This window comes from Annulohypoxylon maeteangense, assembly GCF_022496945.1.
Source record: "Annulohypoxylon maeteangense strain CBS 123835 unplaced genomic scaffold GGS22scaffold_10, whole genome shotgun sequence".
Classification (NCBI taxonomy): domain Eukaryota; kingdom Fungi; phylum Ascomycota; class Sordariomycetes; order Xylariales; family Hypoxylaceae; genus Annulohypoxylon; species Annulohypoxylon maeteangense.
The window spans coordinates 1,090,450-1,107,072 of record NW_025953257.1 but is presented as its reverse complement, the minus strand read 5'-3'; the positions used below and the strand labels follow the sequence as shown (position 1 = coordinate 1,107,072).

At 48.0% G+C, this 16,623-nt stretch overlaps 4 protein-coding genes across 4 annotated transcripts; 1 reads left to right on the top strand and 3 right to left on the bottom strand.

Annotated features, from left to right (window-relative positions):
* Window positions 1–68: 68 nt before the first annotated feature.
* GGS22DRAFT_165493 (uncharacterized protein) lies at window positions 69–3,303 on the top strand. Its single transcript, XM_047961688.1, has 7 exons — window positions 69–499; window positions 565–883; window positions 931–1,110; window positions 1,165–1,322; window positions 1,371–2,221; window positions 2,273–2,392; window positions 2,445–3,303. The coding sequence occupies exons 1-7, from the start codon at window positions 344–346 to the stop codon at window positions 3,169–3,171; spliced, it is 2,511 nt and encodes an 836-aa protein (XP_047818212.1). The 5' UTR covers window positions 69–343; the 3' UTR covers window positions 3,172–3,303.
* A 660-nt stretch (window positions 3,304–3,963) lies between these two features.
* On the bottom strand, window positions 3,964–4,874 carry GGS22DRAFT_22590 (transmembrane proteins 14C-domain-containing protein). The gene is made up of 3 exons (XM_047966531.1): window positions 4,649–4,874; window positions 4,499–4,591; window positions 3,964–4,310 (listed from the first exon to the last, which is right to left on the bottom strand). Exons 1-3 carry the CDS (start codon window positions 4,683–4,685, stop codon window positions 4,114–4,116), a joined length of 327 nt encoding a protein of 108 aa, XP_047818211.1. The 5' UTR covers window positions 4,686–4,874; the 3' UTR covers window positions 3,964–4,113.
* Window positions 4,875–5,828: 954 nt separating this feature from the next.
* Window positions 5,829–6,863, bottom strand: GGS22DRAFT_189505 (uncharacterized protein; the record flags this gene model as incomplete). Its single annotated transcript, XM_047964862.1, has 1 exon — window positions 5,829–6,863. One exon carries the CDS (start codon window positions 6,861–6,863, stop codon window positions 5,829–5,831), a length of 1,035 nt encoding a protein of 344 aa, XP_047818210.1.
* Window positions 6,864–12,604: 5,741 nt separating this feature from the next.
* GGS22DRAFT_194879 (uncharacterized protein) lies at window positions 12,605–16,403 on the bottom strand (the record flags this gene model as incomplete). Its single annotated transcript, XM_047965577.1, has 3 exons — window positions 12,605–15,905; window positions 16,013–16,147; window positions 16,281–16,403. The coding sequence occupies 3 exons, from the start codon at window positions 16,401–16,403 to the stop codon at window positions 12,825–12,827; spliced, it is 3,339 nt and encodes a 1,112-aa protein (XP_047818209.1). The 3' UTR covers window positions 12,605–12,824.
* Window positions 16,404–16,623: the final 220 nt, after the last annotated feature.

Sequence of the window (16,623 nt, the reverse complement as noted above, 5' to 3'; positions counted from 1 at the left end):
TGAGCTTTGCGACAGTTGAAGCTTTAAATGACCTGTTCTTTCGATTACCTAACCCAATTTTTATTGAAGCTATCACGAAACCACTTCTTTGTGAGCTTCATGCCTGGACTTACCCATACAACTATACTCCTGAGTTGCTTGTTTAATATGATATCCAATGGAAGCTACTGTTATATAGCTATATAAGACTCGTGTCTTTCAAACCCACAACGAATGTCGGCATCTTTGTTAGCGACTCATCTTCTGCGCCATCTGGAGTTTTACGATTGAAACCTCTAGCTACATCTCTCCACCCACACAAAGAGAACTAGTACATAAATTACATCGTTTCGGAACATATATCATGTCTAGCAACGGAAATACCGAGATCGGCCATGCGCTGGTCGAATTCTCGCTACATGGTGTCTTTCCTGAGGAAGAACTATCGTCTCGCCGAGTTACCGTGCAAGATCTCGCGCCAGCGCTACAATCCCTAATCGCAGCGAAGACTAGACTGGAGGTATGAAGAAACCAAAGCGCTGGATATATGGATATATGACCGAATCACTAATAGATATACCATAGTCCGACATACACCAGATCAACGAAGAGACCGCCCCAGACGTTAACCAATGGATCACCAATGCGAAATCCCTCGAAGACGACGTAACCCGATCGAGGAGCTGGGCAAACGACATTGTACGACGATCGCAAGCTCCGGATGTATCAGGCAAGACGATTCAAGAAGCCGAAGAGAAGGTCGAATTCCTACGACGAGAGGCGGAATATAATCAACAAGTTTACCATGCATTAAAAAGCATTAGACATGTGAATGAACTTTTGGATCAAGTTGAACAAGCGCGGGACGAGCGTAGAATATTGGATTCTCTCCATTTGCTAGAGAGTAAGAGCTTCGATCTTTTGGTATTAGTCGTCACTGACCGATTCCAGAATCTTGGACGGCGTTGGACGCAATTCCCGTCAGCAAATCTTGCCGTGTCATGAAATTGTTAGACTTGAGAGCTTTCGAGTTGAAGTCTGCGGTCCATGATGTGTTTGATCGTGTCTGGAATTCGCTAGTGCATGTCGATACGGAGAATAGAAAAGTTACTGTATACGGGAGTCGTGAAGGTATTTAATATTCCCTCTAACTGAAATCTCGAAGAAGACACTAACGTCACGTAGATGAGCAAATGCGATTAGACGACGCTGTCGTGGGTTTAAAAGCATATAAAGAGCTTGACCAGAGAATGACTTCATTTTGGCATCGTCTTGATGAGGCTATTGTTGGGCCGCGAACTAATATTGAAGCTCATGAATTACCCAGGATTCAAACAACAGATGTAAGAGACTCCTTAACTTGTATTTATAGATCGCTAACGAAGTAATAGTCACATTTAAATCTGAGTGGGAGCGCAGATAAAACCGTCGCTTCTCTATTTTCTGATCTCGATCACGTAATGACTTATTTCTCAGAGCGCTTACCCGAAGAGCTCGTTTACTCATTATCTAATATTATGATGCCCGATTTAATTCCACGGATTATTGGCACATGGTTAGATACAGCCGTTCCGGCATCTCTAGCAGAAATGGATGAATTTCAACAAATCACCGAAATTGTAAAGACATTCTGCAACCGTCTGCAAACCCTCAAATTTGATGGATTTCAGGAGTTACAGGAATGGGTTGATGACGCACCGAAAGTGTGGTTATCTAAATGTCGCGAAACGGCATTGGATTCTGTGCGCACAAAACTCTCACAGGGGCTCGGCCAACCAAAGGAAGTAGAGCGCGTGGAAACTCAGACAGTCTTAAGATCTGAAGGGAAGGAGTTGGCTGCCAATGGCGTTGCCCCTCCAGCCAATGATGACGATTGGGGCGCAGCTTGGGATGACGGGGAGGCGGATACCAAACAAGACGATGCGAAGCCAGAGACAAACGAAGACGACGGAACCGACGCATGGGGCTGGGGAGAAGATGAGAATGCTGCTGAAGCGCCCGAAGCGCCTACTGAACAACCTCAGGCGGAGCCACCAGCTGAAGAAGACCCTACGGAAGCCTGGGGATGGGGTGAGGAGGATGCCGCAGAAACGGCTCCTGGAGAATCGGCAGCACCTGTCCCTTCAAAAGATACACAGACTCGAGAGTTAACATTGAAAGAGACTTACAACATCTCTTCCATGCCAGAACCCGTCCTGGCACTTATTTCAGCTGTGCTAGAGGATGCGGCCTTACTTGTTGGGTAAGTCTATGGCTTCCACCTAGAAGATCTTAACCTAATAATGGAAAATAGGAACGACGCCAACCCAATGGCGAGAACAGCCGCAGGCCTCTTCTCGCTTCCTACACTTGTCCTCGCTATGTTCCGTGCTGTCTCACCTTACTACTACACGCTAAACACGGGCGGCAACATGTAAGCATTATCTCCGTCATTTCCTCGGCAGGCTGCTTATTTCTGTCTCTAGGTTTCTCTACAACGACGCCACCTATCTCTCGGAGCGCCTCTCGGACTTCGCCAAAACCTGGAAGGCCCGCACGGACCTTCCTCCCCGCGCAATAACCATGCTGCGGCTAGACAACGACGTGAAAGCGCTCCAGTCGTTCGCAAACAGGGCCTACACGTCCGAAATTAGCACGCAGAAGACTGTTCTCCGGGACCTTCTCGGCGGTTCGCAGAACCTGCTCCAGCAAGATGGGCTCGGGACTTCGGACCTAGAGGCACAGGTCGACAGCGCAACGGGTCACGTGCGAGCCCTTGCCGCGACATGGTCTACGATCTTATCCAAGTCGGCGTGGAGCCAGGCCGTGGGCTCGCTGGTGGACACTCTGGCCGCCAAGCTCGTGGCCGACGTCATGGACCTCGCCGGCATCGGCCAGGACGAGGCGTACAACATCGCCAGCCTAATCTCCCGCATCACCGAGCTCGACGACCTATTCCTACCGCCCGCAGCAGATGGGGAAACCGCGGTCCCGAGTACTGCAGAGTACGCCGCTAGCTGGCTTAGGCTCAAGTACCTCAGCGAGGTTCTCCAGAGCAACCTCCAGGACGTTAGGTTCTTGTGGATGGAGAGCGAGCTTAGCTTGTATTTCACTGTTGCCGAGGTCGTTGAGCTGATCGGTCTGAGCTTTGTGGATAATGCAAGGACGAGGGAGGTCGTGAGGGAGATCGAGGCGAATCCCCAGCCGAGGTGAGGTCGGCCGGTGGTGGGTGGGCCAACCTAGGTCCTAGGTAGTGTATACATATCAATATTAATCCATTTCTACGCTACGTTCAAGTTATCAGTATAGTAATCATTGAATCAACTCGATCGTCGTCTTTGATAATCTCTTAGCCATTCGGGTTATAAATTTCAATCACCGACTCACCGGCAATACACACGTCGTCCAGCCATCGTCTCCGGACTCGGCTACAAACCCAAACATATACACGCTACCTACATACCTACATAGCTAACCTAGGTAAACTAGAAATGCGGTGAGTTAATTTAACGGGGGTACCCGCCAATCCGACATACATTAGTCGGCCGCGGCCGCGCGTCCCTGACTAAGATAGGCTATGTACCTACGCACGCAGAAGGGCGCGAAGAAGGGGGAATAAGAACAAAACAAAAAAAAAAATCAATAAACGTGGGCCGAATGGACCGATGTGTTCGATCGCTGGGACGAACATCCCAATATACGTGGTGAGGGTTTGGGATTAGCCGCTGGGGGTTTCGCGGTGCCTGTGGGGGAAGCGAAGGGTCTAGACGCGCCGATGTGGTGGTGGTTTGAGATCGCGATCGGGATTCTAGCCCTACGGGTCCCGGGTGTGGATGAGAAGAGGAAATGAGACATCGCGCGCGCTCGGATGTATGAAGAGGAGCTGCCGAGGGAACCGAAGGCGGAAACTACGGTTATGTAGGTAGGTATGTATGTTTTGTTGGTATGTATGAGAAGGGATATCGATTACCTATCCTACACATCATCATCACAGATCCGGTTCCAGATTCCAGATCAGAATCCCAATCACCTTTTTTTCTTGTCATCAACACTCATCGTCGTTCGATGTACCGCCCACATTTTAAGACATAAGTAGGTAGAACCACTACTTCCTAGCGAGGCTGAGCCCGGATACCTGGCCATCCGAACGACAACTCACACGCCGAACCGGAACTCCCGGAACTTCTTCTGGTAGTAAAACGTGGCAAGCGCTCCAGCGACGAGAAGCCCCAGTGGCACCGGGGCCCGGGCCTTGGTCTTGATGACGCGGGGCACCGCAGAGCCCAACAGGAGGACGCTATTCCCGAGAGCGAGCTCGGCGCCGTAGTCCTTGTTACTTTTCAGGAGGTAGCCTGTTTATCGTTCATTGTAAGTTATGAGGTGTCCTAGGACTCTAGATATTTCTAATATGGAACTGTATTTCTTTTCTACGAACACCTGATTTGGAGGGATGAGAAGGATATAAGACATGTAGGAAGGCAGGTAAGAATTGGAGAAGATATATGAGTAGTCTGAGCAACTGTAATGAAGAACGGCATACCGGAATAAGCATAAGAAGCACCCAGCCCCAATCCCGCGATAATCGACGGCAGCGAGCGTGTGCGGATAAACCCGGCCGTTCCGCCCACGGCGACTATGGTCCTTCAGTTAACAGACAATCCTTCAAATCCAGCAGCTTACAGCAACTTACGCAAGCCCGCAAGAGTGAACGAAGGATGTTCCGCCATCTTAAATCTGATTCCGTTTATATGTCTATGAATTAGAGCTTGTAATTTGTGATATAGGGCGGTGTCGTATTTATGGTAAATGGGTGTTGTAGTTGAATTTACCAAGGTGAAGCGAGATGTCCGAGTCTCCGTCCGAACTTTTCCCGCCTATTACATAAATATCCGCCGAGATGGCATCACCTCCTTCGCCCATAGATGTATGTACCTATGCTACTAGCCTAACTAATATAACTAATCGATATATATTTGTTCAAAGATCGAGCCATATTTGTATAGATAGATTTTGTGCAGTTTATAATTATTAGCGCTGTTCATTCATACTATTATTTGGCACGCTGAAGTTTGGCTTCTCTAATACGCCAGGCGGATTTGATATGAGCAGGATACAAGAGTGTCCTTTGAGTTATGACTACCTACCTACCTACTTACGAATTTAATAAACACTATGAATCATTTTCCTCTCTAGAGTACTCCGTACTATTTAGAGAAAATACGATATCACACATTCATATTTCACAAGAAGCATCCAAGACAGATGTGATTTGAAAGTTTGGCGCCGCAAGCGGACTTTGGTATTCATATTTGGTATCTCCGACTTATGCTCTCCTCCTCCCCTTCTCCTCGTCTCCTCTTCGTTCGTGGTGGTGGTGGTAGGGTAAATAATAAGTCCTTTAACGATGACAAGCGGGTACAATATCAACGTTGTTCTCTCCTATCCTTTCCGCTGCTTAATAGCGTTCATATTAACTCTTTGGCTCAAAGGCCACGAAGAGAGGCAAACAAAACTTCCACCAACTTTTTGAAACCCTCACCATCTCGATCAACGAGACTGGTTGAAACACAAGCAAACAAAATTCAAAGCGGTAGCGAGGGTATATGCTTCGAAAACACAAAAGGACCAGAAAGCACAGCCGATTAATCCATGAACCCATATGGTGGACTGGTCCATTATCCCCTGAAGTCTTTCGATATGCCCTTAGGATGTCCTGTCCTACTCCCGACAAAAGGACCAATAAGACGCCGTTGCAATGCAAATAATCCCCCCCGAAAAAAACACCCGCTGTGTATTTTCGACCTCAAGCCTGGAAAAAGGAAATGGTAGTGGAATACGCAAGAGCGTGATTCCTAGGATGCGCTGTCCCGTTAATCGGGGTTGGCGATGTATAATCGACCGGCCGTGAGGGTCATAGTGCGTTCATCTACGCTGCCGCGCCTTCGGAGATCCTCAGGGTTCTTGACACTCTTTTCTCTAGTGAGAGCGGCATTTAACAAGCTATTGCTCGCAAGCTTAGCAGCGCTGGCACTGCTTAGCTCAGGTAGGGCATCGGCCTTCTCTGCGCTACTACCGCTGTGCGCGCTATGAGTGCGCTCCAACTCGATCTTATCATCCCCAGGAGTGTATTCGGCGTCTTCAATGACCATGCTACCCGTGCGCTCGGGTGTATCGCCAGGACTCCACCTCTTACCCCCTTGGGAAGCGCCAGAAGTGCGATATGCGAGACCTCTCCTGCTGCTGGCGGTACTACTGCGCCCGCTGCTACCAGTTCTGCGGTGATTTAAGCGTCGCATCGACAGATCGTCTTCGTCGTCATCTTCGCCCTCAACCTCGGTAGCGCTCAGACGCATCGGTACACCTGTCACACCCATGTAATTGCTATCAGGCGCATATCCTACAACGCCTGGCTTGCCATGATGACGGATCTTGGCGGCCACCTTCCCGCCGGTGCTGCCTAGGCCTGTCGAAGTGCGGCTTTGTATTGTGCCGCCAGAAACTTCTTGATTGGCTCTTTGTTTCGCAGCGCGTTGCTGGGCTTGGATTCGCGGGTCTTCGGATTGCGATCGATCGCACCATACGGTGGCCTTCTGTTTTCGGAGTAAGGCAACGTAGCTGGTGGGAATGCCACCTCCCGACCTAGAGGAGGTGCTACGGCGAACTTCTGTAGTGGGGGACGTTCGGTACGCAGCAGGCGGGGGGTTACTAGATGTGGTGCTGAAAGTATTAACGGAGGGAGATCGTCGGGTGTGGCCCATCGAGGGCTGCGGTTGTTGAAGGTGCTGCATTGGTGTGAAGACTTGCGGGAATACGTTGGAGGAGGAAGTTCTTGATCTCGAGTGGGCATAAACTTGAGGAGAAGGATCGAGAGATCTCATCCTCATATTATGGTCTTGCCCTAACATGGTAGATGAGAGTTTTTTTTCTTGGTTGCCCCCCTTTTTAGCAATTCAGTGGGTAAAAAAGCACTGATGATGCTAATTGCTTATTTCTCTGGCCGGTGGCTTCGTTAGGCCGGATCGGCGTTGGGTTGGCAAAGGGAGAGATAGGCGTTTGGAGAAGATAGGATCCGTTTCTAATAAGACATGCATGCAAATGCACTGGTACTGTTCGGGACGAGTGGGTAGAGAGATAACCGAAACTGACAGTTGGTACTTTTCAACTCTCTAATGCCGGGATGTTTGTGACGCCTGGAATCCTAGAAATGCTCGGAAATACTAGGGTGCTGGATCGACCGGATCACAATTGTTATTGTATCGCTGTATGAATTTCTTTTACAAAGAAATATCGTGCGATGGTGGAGGCTGAAGGGGATGGGAAATCGAGAACAAAGTATTTGAAGATTTGGTAGGCGGTAGCCAGGTTTAGTCAGGTACCTGGGCAAGTCAACGTTGCATAGGCTGTGTTCTTTTTTTCCCCTTGTAACTTGTAACTTGTAACTTGTTGTGCAGGTGTCGGTGCGTCGGTGCTGATGTGGATGATCTCCAGTCGCCGAGAGTTATGTTTCTTCTCTCGGTTCCTTTCCTTGGTTGGGAGCTCGGCGTATGCTGACTGGCTCTAACTGGTTCTAACCTGTTCTTAAACAACGCTCTGACTGGTTGACACGCATGCGAAATGTGGAAATCCCTTTTTTCGCCTTTTCTCGCACACTCCGTAACCTAGCGTTTTCCGAGTGGGCTGGGCTTCGCTTTTTTTTTCTGGTGGGGGGAACAGAGGAATGAGAGTGACTGGGCTGCTGGGCTGGGTGGATGGGATGGTGGATGGAAGGAGTGGAATGGGGCAGTTGGGGGGGGTTGACTGTCGTATTTTAGCGCTACTGTTACGGTACCTAAATACCTAAAATGCTCCCTCAACTTCTCAAGGCTAGCACTAGCGGGTATGTTGGCTTAGGTAGTAGCCGCAAAGACAAGGACAACCGGAGACTAACAAGATAATAAGACGAGTACGATGGACAAGGAATTTAATAGTTTGTTTTCCAAGTCAAAGAAATAAAAGGCCTCGGTGAATTGTTGTCATAAAATGACGAAATTCGCATCCTTCAACAAAAAGTTTAATGTTGAACAATTCGAATATGTCCAGCAAGGTAATCCGAGATGTTGAAGATCTTTTGATCTTGTGTTAAACCCGTACGGCGTAACAACGTTATCGTCAATCTTGATGCGTTACGGATCCGAAGCGCTAAGGCGATACGATACGTATACTTTTATCCTGAAGTACTTTTTTTCGTTTCCTCGGAACGATTAAAAAGTTCCAAAACAAGAAGTGAAGAAAAGAAACGTTGACGTCGTTATTACTCCGAGTCGGCTACTCTTGTTTTCTTCTCAAGTATCAAAGTAACCAGTAGTTAGTGACGATTTTCTGGTTGCTCGTCGTACTCGTACCAGGCGCGGGGTGGCGTAATCTTTGGTTCCTGACTTGATGCCGAAGACAATAAACAGAGGCGATAAAATGACCGAATTGACCAAAAATGACAGTATTCAAGAGTGGTGTCAGAATGGTGAAGGAACGGGGCAATCCCAGCTGAAAGCGCTTGGTTCGGTGTGGCACCGAGTAGTTTGTTCGCCAGCTTCGTCCAATCAAATTTGTGTTTGGCGGCAGGCGGCCTCGTTAGTCGCTAATCACTTCGCAGCTGTTGACGTGATCTCGATATGTTGTTGACGTTTAGAGAAGGGATTGTCCAATGGCGGCGCCAGTACGGAATCCGGGCTGCGGATGTCGATCAACGTCCCTTATTGAGAAAACACACGGAGATAACCCAAGGTAAGGTTAATTAGAGGAGGGGTGAGAGTTGTGTCTAGGTATGTAGGTAGGTACAATATAAATAGTATGTATGTAAGGGTTTCGATATTCCGGATCGATATCTAATTACACTGGAATGAAGGAAGAGGATAAGGATTTGAAAACGAGTACGTATATGTATGTGTCTTGAGTGTCTTGACTCTAGAGTGAATGTGTAATTAGGTAGGGGGAATACCAATGCTGATGCTATTACCGATGCCGATACCGATGATCAGTGCAGTGGCTTGACTTGACTTTCATGGCAAGGCTTAAGTCGATGATGTCTTGTTCCTTTTATTAATAACATACAACCATAAAGTGACAACAAACTTGTTGAAAACCGGCTAGGGTTCGGAATCTTGTATGGCTCTATATTCTGAATATCGTCCGTCTCGGTGTTACTATTCGAATCATTAACTGCCCACTATACCATTCAAAGGCGGGGGAAAGGAGCCAGAATGATAAACCATGAATGGGATTTGTTAGAGGTGACATATGGGATTCCCCGAAGTTGCAGTTTAGGAAAGTTGTGCACGCAATGGGATTGGATTGGACGGATTCGATGTTGAATTTGTGATTGATCGAATTGCACCTGGCACCTTGCTCCTGCCTCGCTCAGTAAGTGCAGGCGTACTAAAATGTTTCCTAGCGCAATCCCTTAGATTGAAGTGATAGCCCTGTAGCCTTGGGAAGTAGCACTTTAGGTACCTAACCGACTAATTCCTACTAGGATTCTGGCGTTCTAGGGCTGTCTAGGTGTCACGACCTGCTAATATGGGTACTTCCTGAGAGTCGCCCTGTACATCCTGTAAGGGTAAGCAGGCCATTCCCTGTCATTGTGCCAAACCCCACAACTGCCTTGTACAGGGGATATACTGGTAAAATATACTTTAGATGTGTACAATTATACAATACGATTGAGAGTCGTAAAATCTTCGATCGTCAAACTCTTCTCATACCTTCCCACTCTGTTTCTTGATAGAACCCTAGTAGCAAACATTCTCGACAAGTTTGCTTCGACAATTATCCACCGTGCAGTACTAGGTAGGTTCGTGACATGCGAACACGACAAACTGTGACGAAATCATCTTTCTCAAACTCGGCGAATTTCACGATAGGTCTGTGGCTAAGTCAAGATACCACCAAGCCTAGGTCAGTAGCTAGCGCCGATAGCTTGGGAGTCCTAGTGGAACGCTGTGACGCTGGTTCAGGTGAAGGTAGCGACGGCCAGTTGACTAGAAGGCGACCATATTATCGAGGATTTGCTCGGTAGCGCATAAAACTAGACTTAAGTAACATGGATATCCATCTTCATTTTCTTACGCGTATTTAATAAATCTTTTTTTTTCTATCCCACTCCGCAAACAATGACAAAAGCCAAGACTTTATCGGTAAACCGCGAGGCCTCATTCCGACTACACGGGAAGTCGGATTATCTTGCAATCCCTAGATCAAGGGGATGTAGAGAGAGCACGAAATACTATTGAAGACAGTCGCAAGATTGGAAGGGGTATAAGACTTGTGATACTTGCAATTGTAAACGGTGAGTGAATATAAGTGATAACCCGGGCCAAAGCAAGACATAGTCGCAGACGGTTATGTCTGCGTTGTTCAGCTTCTTGCGGCTCGACCGGACTATGGAACTACATTCGCTAAGCTTAGCTATTCTATTCGCAAGCTAGTAAGTATGTATTATGCGTAAGTGTACCTTTTTACCTTGCAAGGCGTTAGTTTTCTTAGGTTGCATACATAGGTCTGGGGTTCATCAGTTAATCTCACGTCTTACTATCAACGGGGTCATGATATAACGGAAATATACAACAGTATTGTCAATCAATAAGCGGTGCCCCTCCGGGTGGTTCTGGCTGAAGCCCGGCCCCAATCAGCAGATTACAAGTCTATTAAGCTCACTTAACTGACTACCAATACATCCAATAGCCTATCTCGACTACCGCAACTGTCTAAAAGCTGAATCGGATGCTTGTTTTCAACAGGGCATATAAGTTGATGATTTGGTATAAGTACGGCAAGCTGGGCGATAGGTTTACTTGGCGGTAATTGTTGAAGTGAACCAAATAATTGTAGTGGTTCATCATCCCTGCTAAGTCCAGGGTTATACTCTGTAGATAGGTACTCAACTACTAATATTTTACCGCGCCGAGGGATCCGGCCTTATGGAATGGGGCACGTGTTCCGATACAACATGAGTTTATTATGTCGATTATACCATCTAGATCTTCTCGGCGGCGTGCGACCGTCTGAGCAATTTGCTTACCTATGATAATCATCAAATGGTTCGATTTTCTACATAACTTCTTTCCCAAGGCTGATAGTGTTGGGGTTGCAGCTAGGGATTCGACGGAGCATTTGCTACGGCCTTGCGCTGGAATCCTATGTGTGCACTGGAACATGTCAGCGTCTGTTCTGGCACGGCACGACAACTTAAACCAAAGCTGCAATGCGACGACAAGGACCAAGCGGTCAGGTCTCCTAAAAACACGCAAAGTTACAGGTATTGTACTTACTCATTAGCAATTATACATACAGTTGCTAGCCACATTTTGGTATGGCACTATATTGCGTGCCATTCCCATGCATGTTCTCCCCATGTTACTGCTTTGGCGATGGGTCGCATCTGCAGGCCGGTTGCGTTCTAGCCGGGACTATCGAAACTTCATGTACCTAAGGAGTAGCGCGAACATCGAATTCTCAAATGTCTCATCCCCCGTGCGTTCAACGGCATTCACGATAGGTGATTCCGCGCCGCCCCGTCGCGCCCCGCTCCAATAACCATTTTCTTCTTCTCACTTCTCCGCGAAATGACAATGTATAAAGTTACCCGTCTTCTCTAAAATCTCTCCGGATAGAGGGGCGAAGGGGATTAGCGCTATGTATTGAGGCAACCAGTTTTGCCTATTGATATTGAATTGTTCAAATAAATGTTGGGTAACTCCACTTCGGAACTCACACCTTAAAAGCAAGCGCTACGAATAAAAGAAGGAACTGTTCCGAAAGTATCGTCCGGGGCAGGTCCATGGCAACACCGAAGCTTGCGGCTCCTTTCCATACTACATCCTTATCTTCGAACGTCATGGAAGGCAGTTGCCCCAATTTCATCCGTGCCCTAAGAACTCGCTTGTGGAACTAAACACTATTCCCGTGACCAGGAACACTAGGGGAAGGAAAGATGTCGCGAGTCATCATCCTTCCTGTTCCAGTTCGGGTTGAACCTCGCCGGCGCCAGGAACGCTCTCTTTTTTACTTTCCCCTATTCAAACCTACGAATTCCACTTTTCAATGCGGTGAGTGCGTTCGTGCGATAGATTTCCAAGTTTTTGTCTAGAGCTTCATTGTTACTACTTCAATTATATCCAGGATTCGGAGGATTCGAGCTGGGTACGGCTACAGCCGAGGAAGGCTTCGAGATATCGAAGAAAACACTTAAAGAATGACCAGGAATATTTTCCGATCGAGCCTCAAGATCTCGATCGTGCCAAATAGTCTCCTCCACTCTGTTTCCATTTCCCGCGTCTTCTAACTCGGTAGCTTGGATTCCTTGCAATGGCTCGGTCGTACAAACCAGGAAGAGCCCTAGCCACAAGAAATCAAGGCAGGAAGCTATAGCACGTCCTTTATATAGTTGACGCATCCCGACGGGATGACGACACTGTCCACAAATCCATTGCTACCTAAGATGGATCTTGTGAAGCCTCAAAGCCTTACTTCCATTTCGGGAACTGTACAGATCATATTACGTCGATAGAGGCTACCAAATCCTTGGTTTCAAATTAAGACGTCTTAATTAGCCAAAAATATTCATAGTCATTAACACAACAAGCCAACGCCATGTATTGGAGACTGCAATATCACCGTGTCATTCGTTATGCCTTTCTCAATTCACCGTGTTACTACACCGGTTGTTTTCCAATCCTGGATAATGCACTTGGTCATCCATGGATGCCGTGAAACGCCCCCGACATAGACAGACGCCTGTAAATGCCCCCAAAGCACGACGCCACCAGGGTCCTGTCGCCAATTGACGTACCCATTACCAGACCTGTTGATACACAATAAGTTACAACTGTATCTTACTCGTCCATCTCCCCCTCTTCGATTAACCTTCCGAGAATGAGACTCTGGATTACTAGCTGGTCGCTGAGTGTCCTGATTCTCTTTGGTGGATGGTCGGATTCGTCTGTCCCCGTGCTCTGCCGTTTCCGTTTCTTGGGACCTCCGTTTCCTGCACCTGAGCCAAATAATGCACCTTGAGCTTTAGGAAGATTATCATCATCGACGTAGACCCAGTCAAAAGGTTGACCTTGGGACTCGCCATCACGGAGTTTAGTCCTAGCATCCTCAAGACAATTTACTCGTACTAACGAGCCTCCAAGAATTTGCGCTAGGAATACGTATGGCAGCCTCTTCTCTTCACCCCTATTGCTTTTCATCACGAGAAGAATTCGGGCTTGGTCTAGTAGCTTGGGCCTGTTGTTTATCACTTCCTCCAATTTGGACGTAGAGGCATCGTATGGTTGCAAATTACGCGAACGGATGGCCTCCCCCAAAAGCGCACTTGGTCCAGCACATAGGAGGTACGAGGACCAGTCTATGATTTCGTTCTTAGATATGCAATTCATTATCCACTTGGGTGCCAAGCAGGGGATGCCGAGCGCAAGGGCCTGCATATACTTCGTTTTCCGAGAATGCTCATCGGCTATCAGAGCTGTGAACCCAGCATCTTGATTAAGCAGTGTTAATGAACTGGACAGAACATTAGTAGCAGACATATTCGTCGAGGCTGAGAATGAGTCGAATCTGAAGAGTTCATGAAAACCATCAGAAAGGATCTTGCCGCCTTCTCGAAGAATCATGCGTTCAATAGAATGTCTATCCACAGTTTTCTCTTTGTTCTTTCGACCTTGTTCATCTTTAAACGAGAGAGCAAATACCATCCCTTCGAAGATGCCATGGTTCACTGTAGACTCCCGAAGCAAGTTTCGCTTAGCTCTTGCTGTCTTGCGGGTAGGTGGCTTCTGCCTATCTGTACTAGTCACAGAAAACGGCGACTTAGCTAATTCGTCTGTTGACAATGAACTATGGCGCGTCGTTCTTTTCGTGCTTTCTCGAGAACGGGAATCTGTTCTGATCTGAGGGAGCGACGATGAAGGTCCCGAGACGGACGATGCAGGTCTTCCTCGACGCCGTATCTTTGCTATAGCTGGAGATGAACTGCGACTTCTGCTAGCTTCAGACGCATGGCCAAGCTCTGTGCTTGGCGTAATACTAGAGGTCATGCTTGGCGTTGCTGACAGAGATGACAATGTCGATGTCCCTGTCCCAACGTCTGACGGAATAGGTGGGTCACGTCCGGTCGATGATGGGGTGACTATATCCCCGAGCCTCACCGAACGGCGAATTGCGCTCCATGGAGAAGAGGCTAGAACGATAGATGGCGAAGACTCCAAAGGTCGACCTCGGCTAGAGCGGGATTTTCGATTTGCAGGAATCGACGGGAACGGTTCGGGTGCACTTGAAGATCTCGGCTCATTTGATTGTTTTGGTTGCGGTTCAGGGTCTGTACCACTCGATATGACTGGAAATGACACTGGTTCCATCTCAGATCTGATACTAGAGTACTGCTTCATTATATCGCCTATTAGTTTAGGTGGACCAATAGCCGTGCTTGGAGGACTGGTCTCAGGTATAGTCTCCTTATATTCCATATTGGACGGAAGCGCTTGGGTGTCTGGGAGATTGGTAGTGGGCGGTTCTTGCTCTTCACTGCTCCCGATCTTTTCTTCGTCAAATTTATGTGACAGCTTTGGTCTTTCACCCTGTTGTGGCGGCGCCACGGCCTCTTGGGAATCTGCAACGGTCTCTTGCGATCCATCCTTATCGACCGTCGTCTTGCCGTAGCGTTGCACCAAATACTGCTCTGAATCTCGCGTCTTTCGACCTAGGCCAGGCCTCGTCCGATTAGTTGACGGCACTTCCACCTTGTCACCTTTGTTTAAACTCGACCGGGGAAGACTAATAGCTGGGAAGGACTTGCTGGCTTTCTCCTGCTTTAACCTGGCTAGGCGTCGGCGATAAGCAGCTGTATCAACTTCGGAGTCCGAATCTTGCTCTTCACCACTGCGTGTTGGTGATTTAGTAGCGTCTGTTTCCGAGCTCTGCTTTCGCAAAGGCTTATACTCGCCGATCGGTTCTGGGAAGTTCTTGCGTCTACGATCTTCAAATCGGGGGAGCGGCGTTTCAGCGGCGGTTCCTTGATTTCGCCCTTCATCCTCATGGCTATTCGTAGGTACTGATGGTGTTTCGTCACCCGAAGGTCTAGACGAGATTCCAGGGAATACGGGACTTGAAGTAAAAGCGTGAGTAGGCGAGGTTCTAAGCCCTCTATTTTTTAACGGAGACGATATGATAGGGTTTGGCGAAATTGTATTCTGATTAAATACATCGGGTGACGGACGTGACGACGTAGGGCTGGCTTTCTTAACTGTCGAGGTCCACGGCGTTTGTCCGAACATCTGCGATGCTGGCATTAATGGTGCGCGATTCCCACCAAATAATCTCTGGGCCATCGCGGGTGTCTCGGGGGGTCTAGTTTGATTCCCATTTTCCTCGGGCGCCTGCGACGCTGCGTGTGACCTCTGAAATATACTGGGAGCGAAATTGACTTGAGTTTCTTCCGGTATCGTGTCAGGTATATCAACATCAGTGCGATCAGTGCGATCAGTATGGTCGTTGTGGCCGGCATACTTGAAGTTTAAGAATCCCGTGTCATGTTCGGAGAGAGTAGGATGTTCGGGTTCGTGGACGCTACTTGCTTGTGGCGATGACTCTAACTGTGAATTATCATTGGTAGAGTATTGCTCATAACTGCGGCCATCATTTGACTGAGTTGGTGAGTCCGAAGACATTTTGTCTGTTGTTTTCGAAAATGTTCGCGGTGGAAGTGTAGGCAGAGGATTATTCCTAGTCGACTGACTTAACCCCTCGAGTGGAAAAGCAGCATCGTCGAGAATTGGTCGAGTCGGAGCCAATGCAACATTCGCATCTAAGTTCGAAAATGGTCGCGAGGCCGGGTCTAATCGCGGTTGGATTGATTGCCTCGCAGAGTCATTTGGAGCGCTGGTAACGAGCGTGTTTGACGCGTTCCGTGGTTGCTAGTATGGCGCATTCGGATCAGTGCCACCCTTGCAAATAACGAAATTCGACAGGTCGCAATTCTCGACCAGTGGTACCGAAGAATAGTGTATGCACGTCACCTTACCTTAGTTGATTTTAGTCCTCCGTCTTGCTCGTCCACCAAATGCGAATTATCTGCCTTGGGTGGTCCTATGCTCGATCCCGCCGTATCTCTCTTCGATTGATAAAAAAGATCAACAGGTACGGGAGAGATACTTGTCTATTTTCGTAACAGTTAGCCGAAACCCCAATAGCAAAAGCCAAAGGCCGGAACCCGACTTGCCACTCAAGCCCAACGAAAAGAGTGCAATGCGTAGCAATGCGCCAGAAGTCCAGAAGCAGACGCCACTTACCACACCTAAGCCATGTTCTAGCATATGCTTTATTAATAGGTCTTGACTCTCTTGACTTTCATCTACACCAATAAGGGCGCCATTTCTCGCAGGAAGATTCGAATTTGCGGCATTGGGAGCCATAGTGAAGGGGAATGAAGTCGCATCTCGGTCGTAGGTGAAAGAAAGTGAAAATCGTCGCAATATCAAGTCTCAGATTAATTAAAGTGCAGCTAGAGAAAGGTTACTTTCACGAAAATTACCTAAACAAAGAAGGCAGGCACGGTAGTAGCACTCCACTGCACCCCCGGAACCGCGATGCGGACACGGAATTAGATGATGCGATTTAAAGTTGACGCTAATC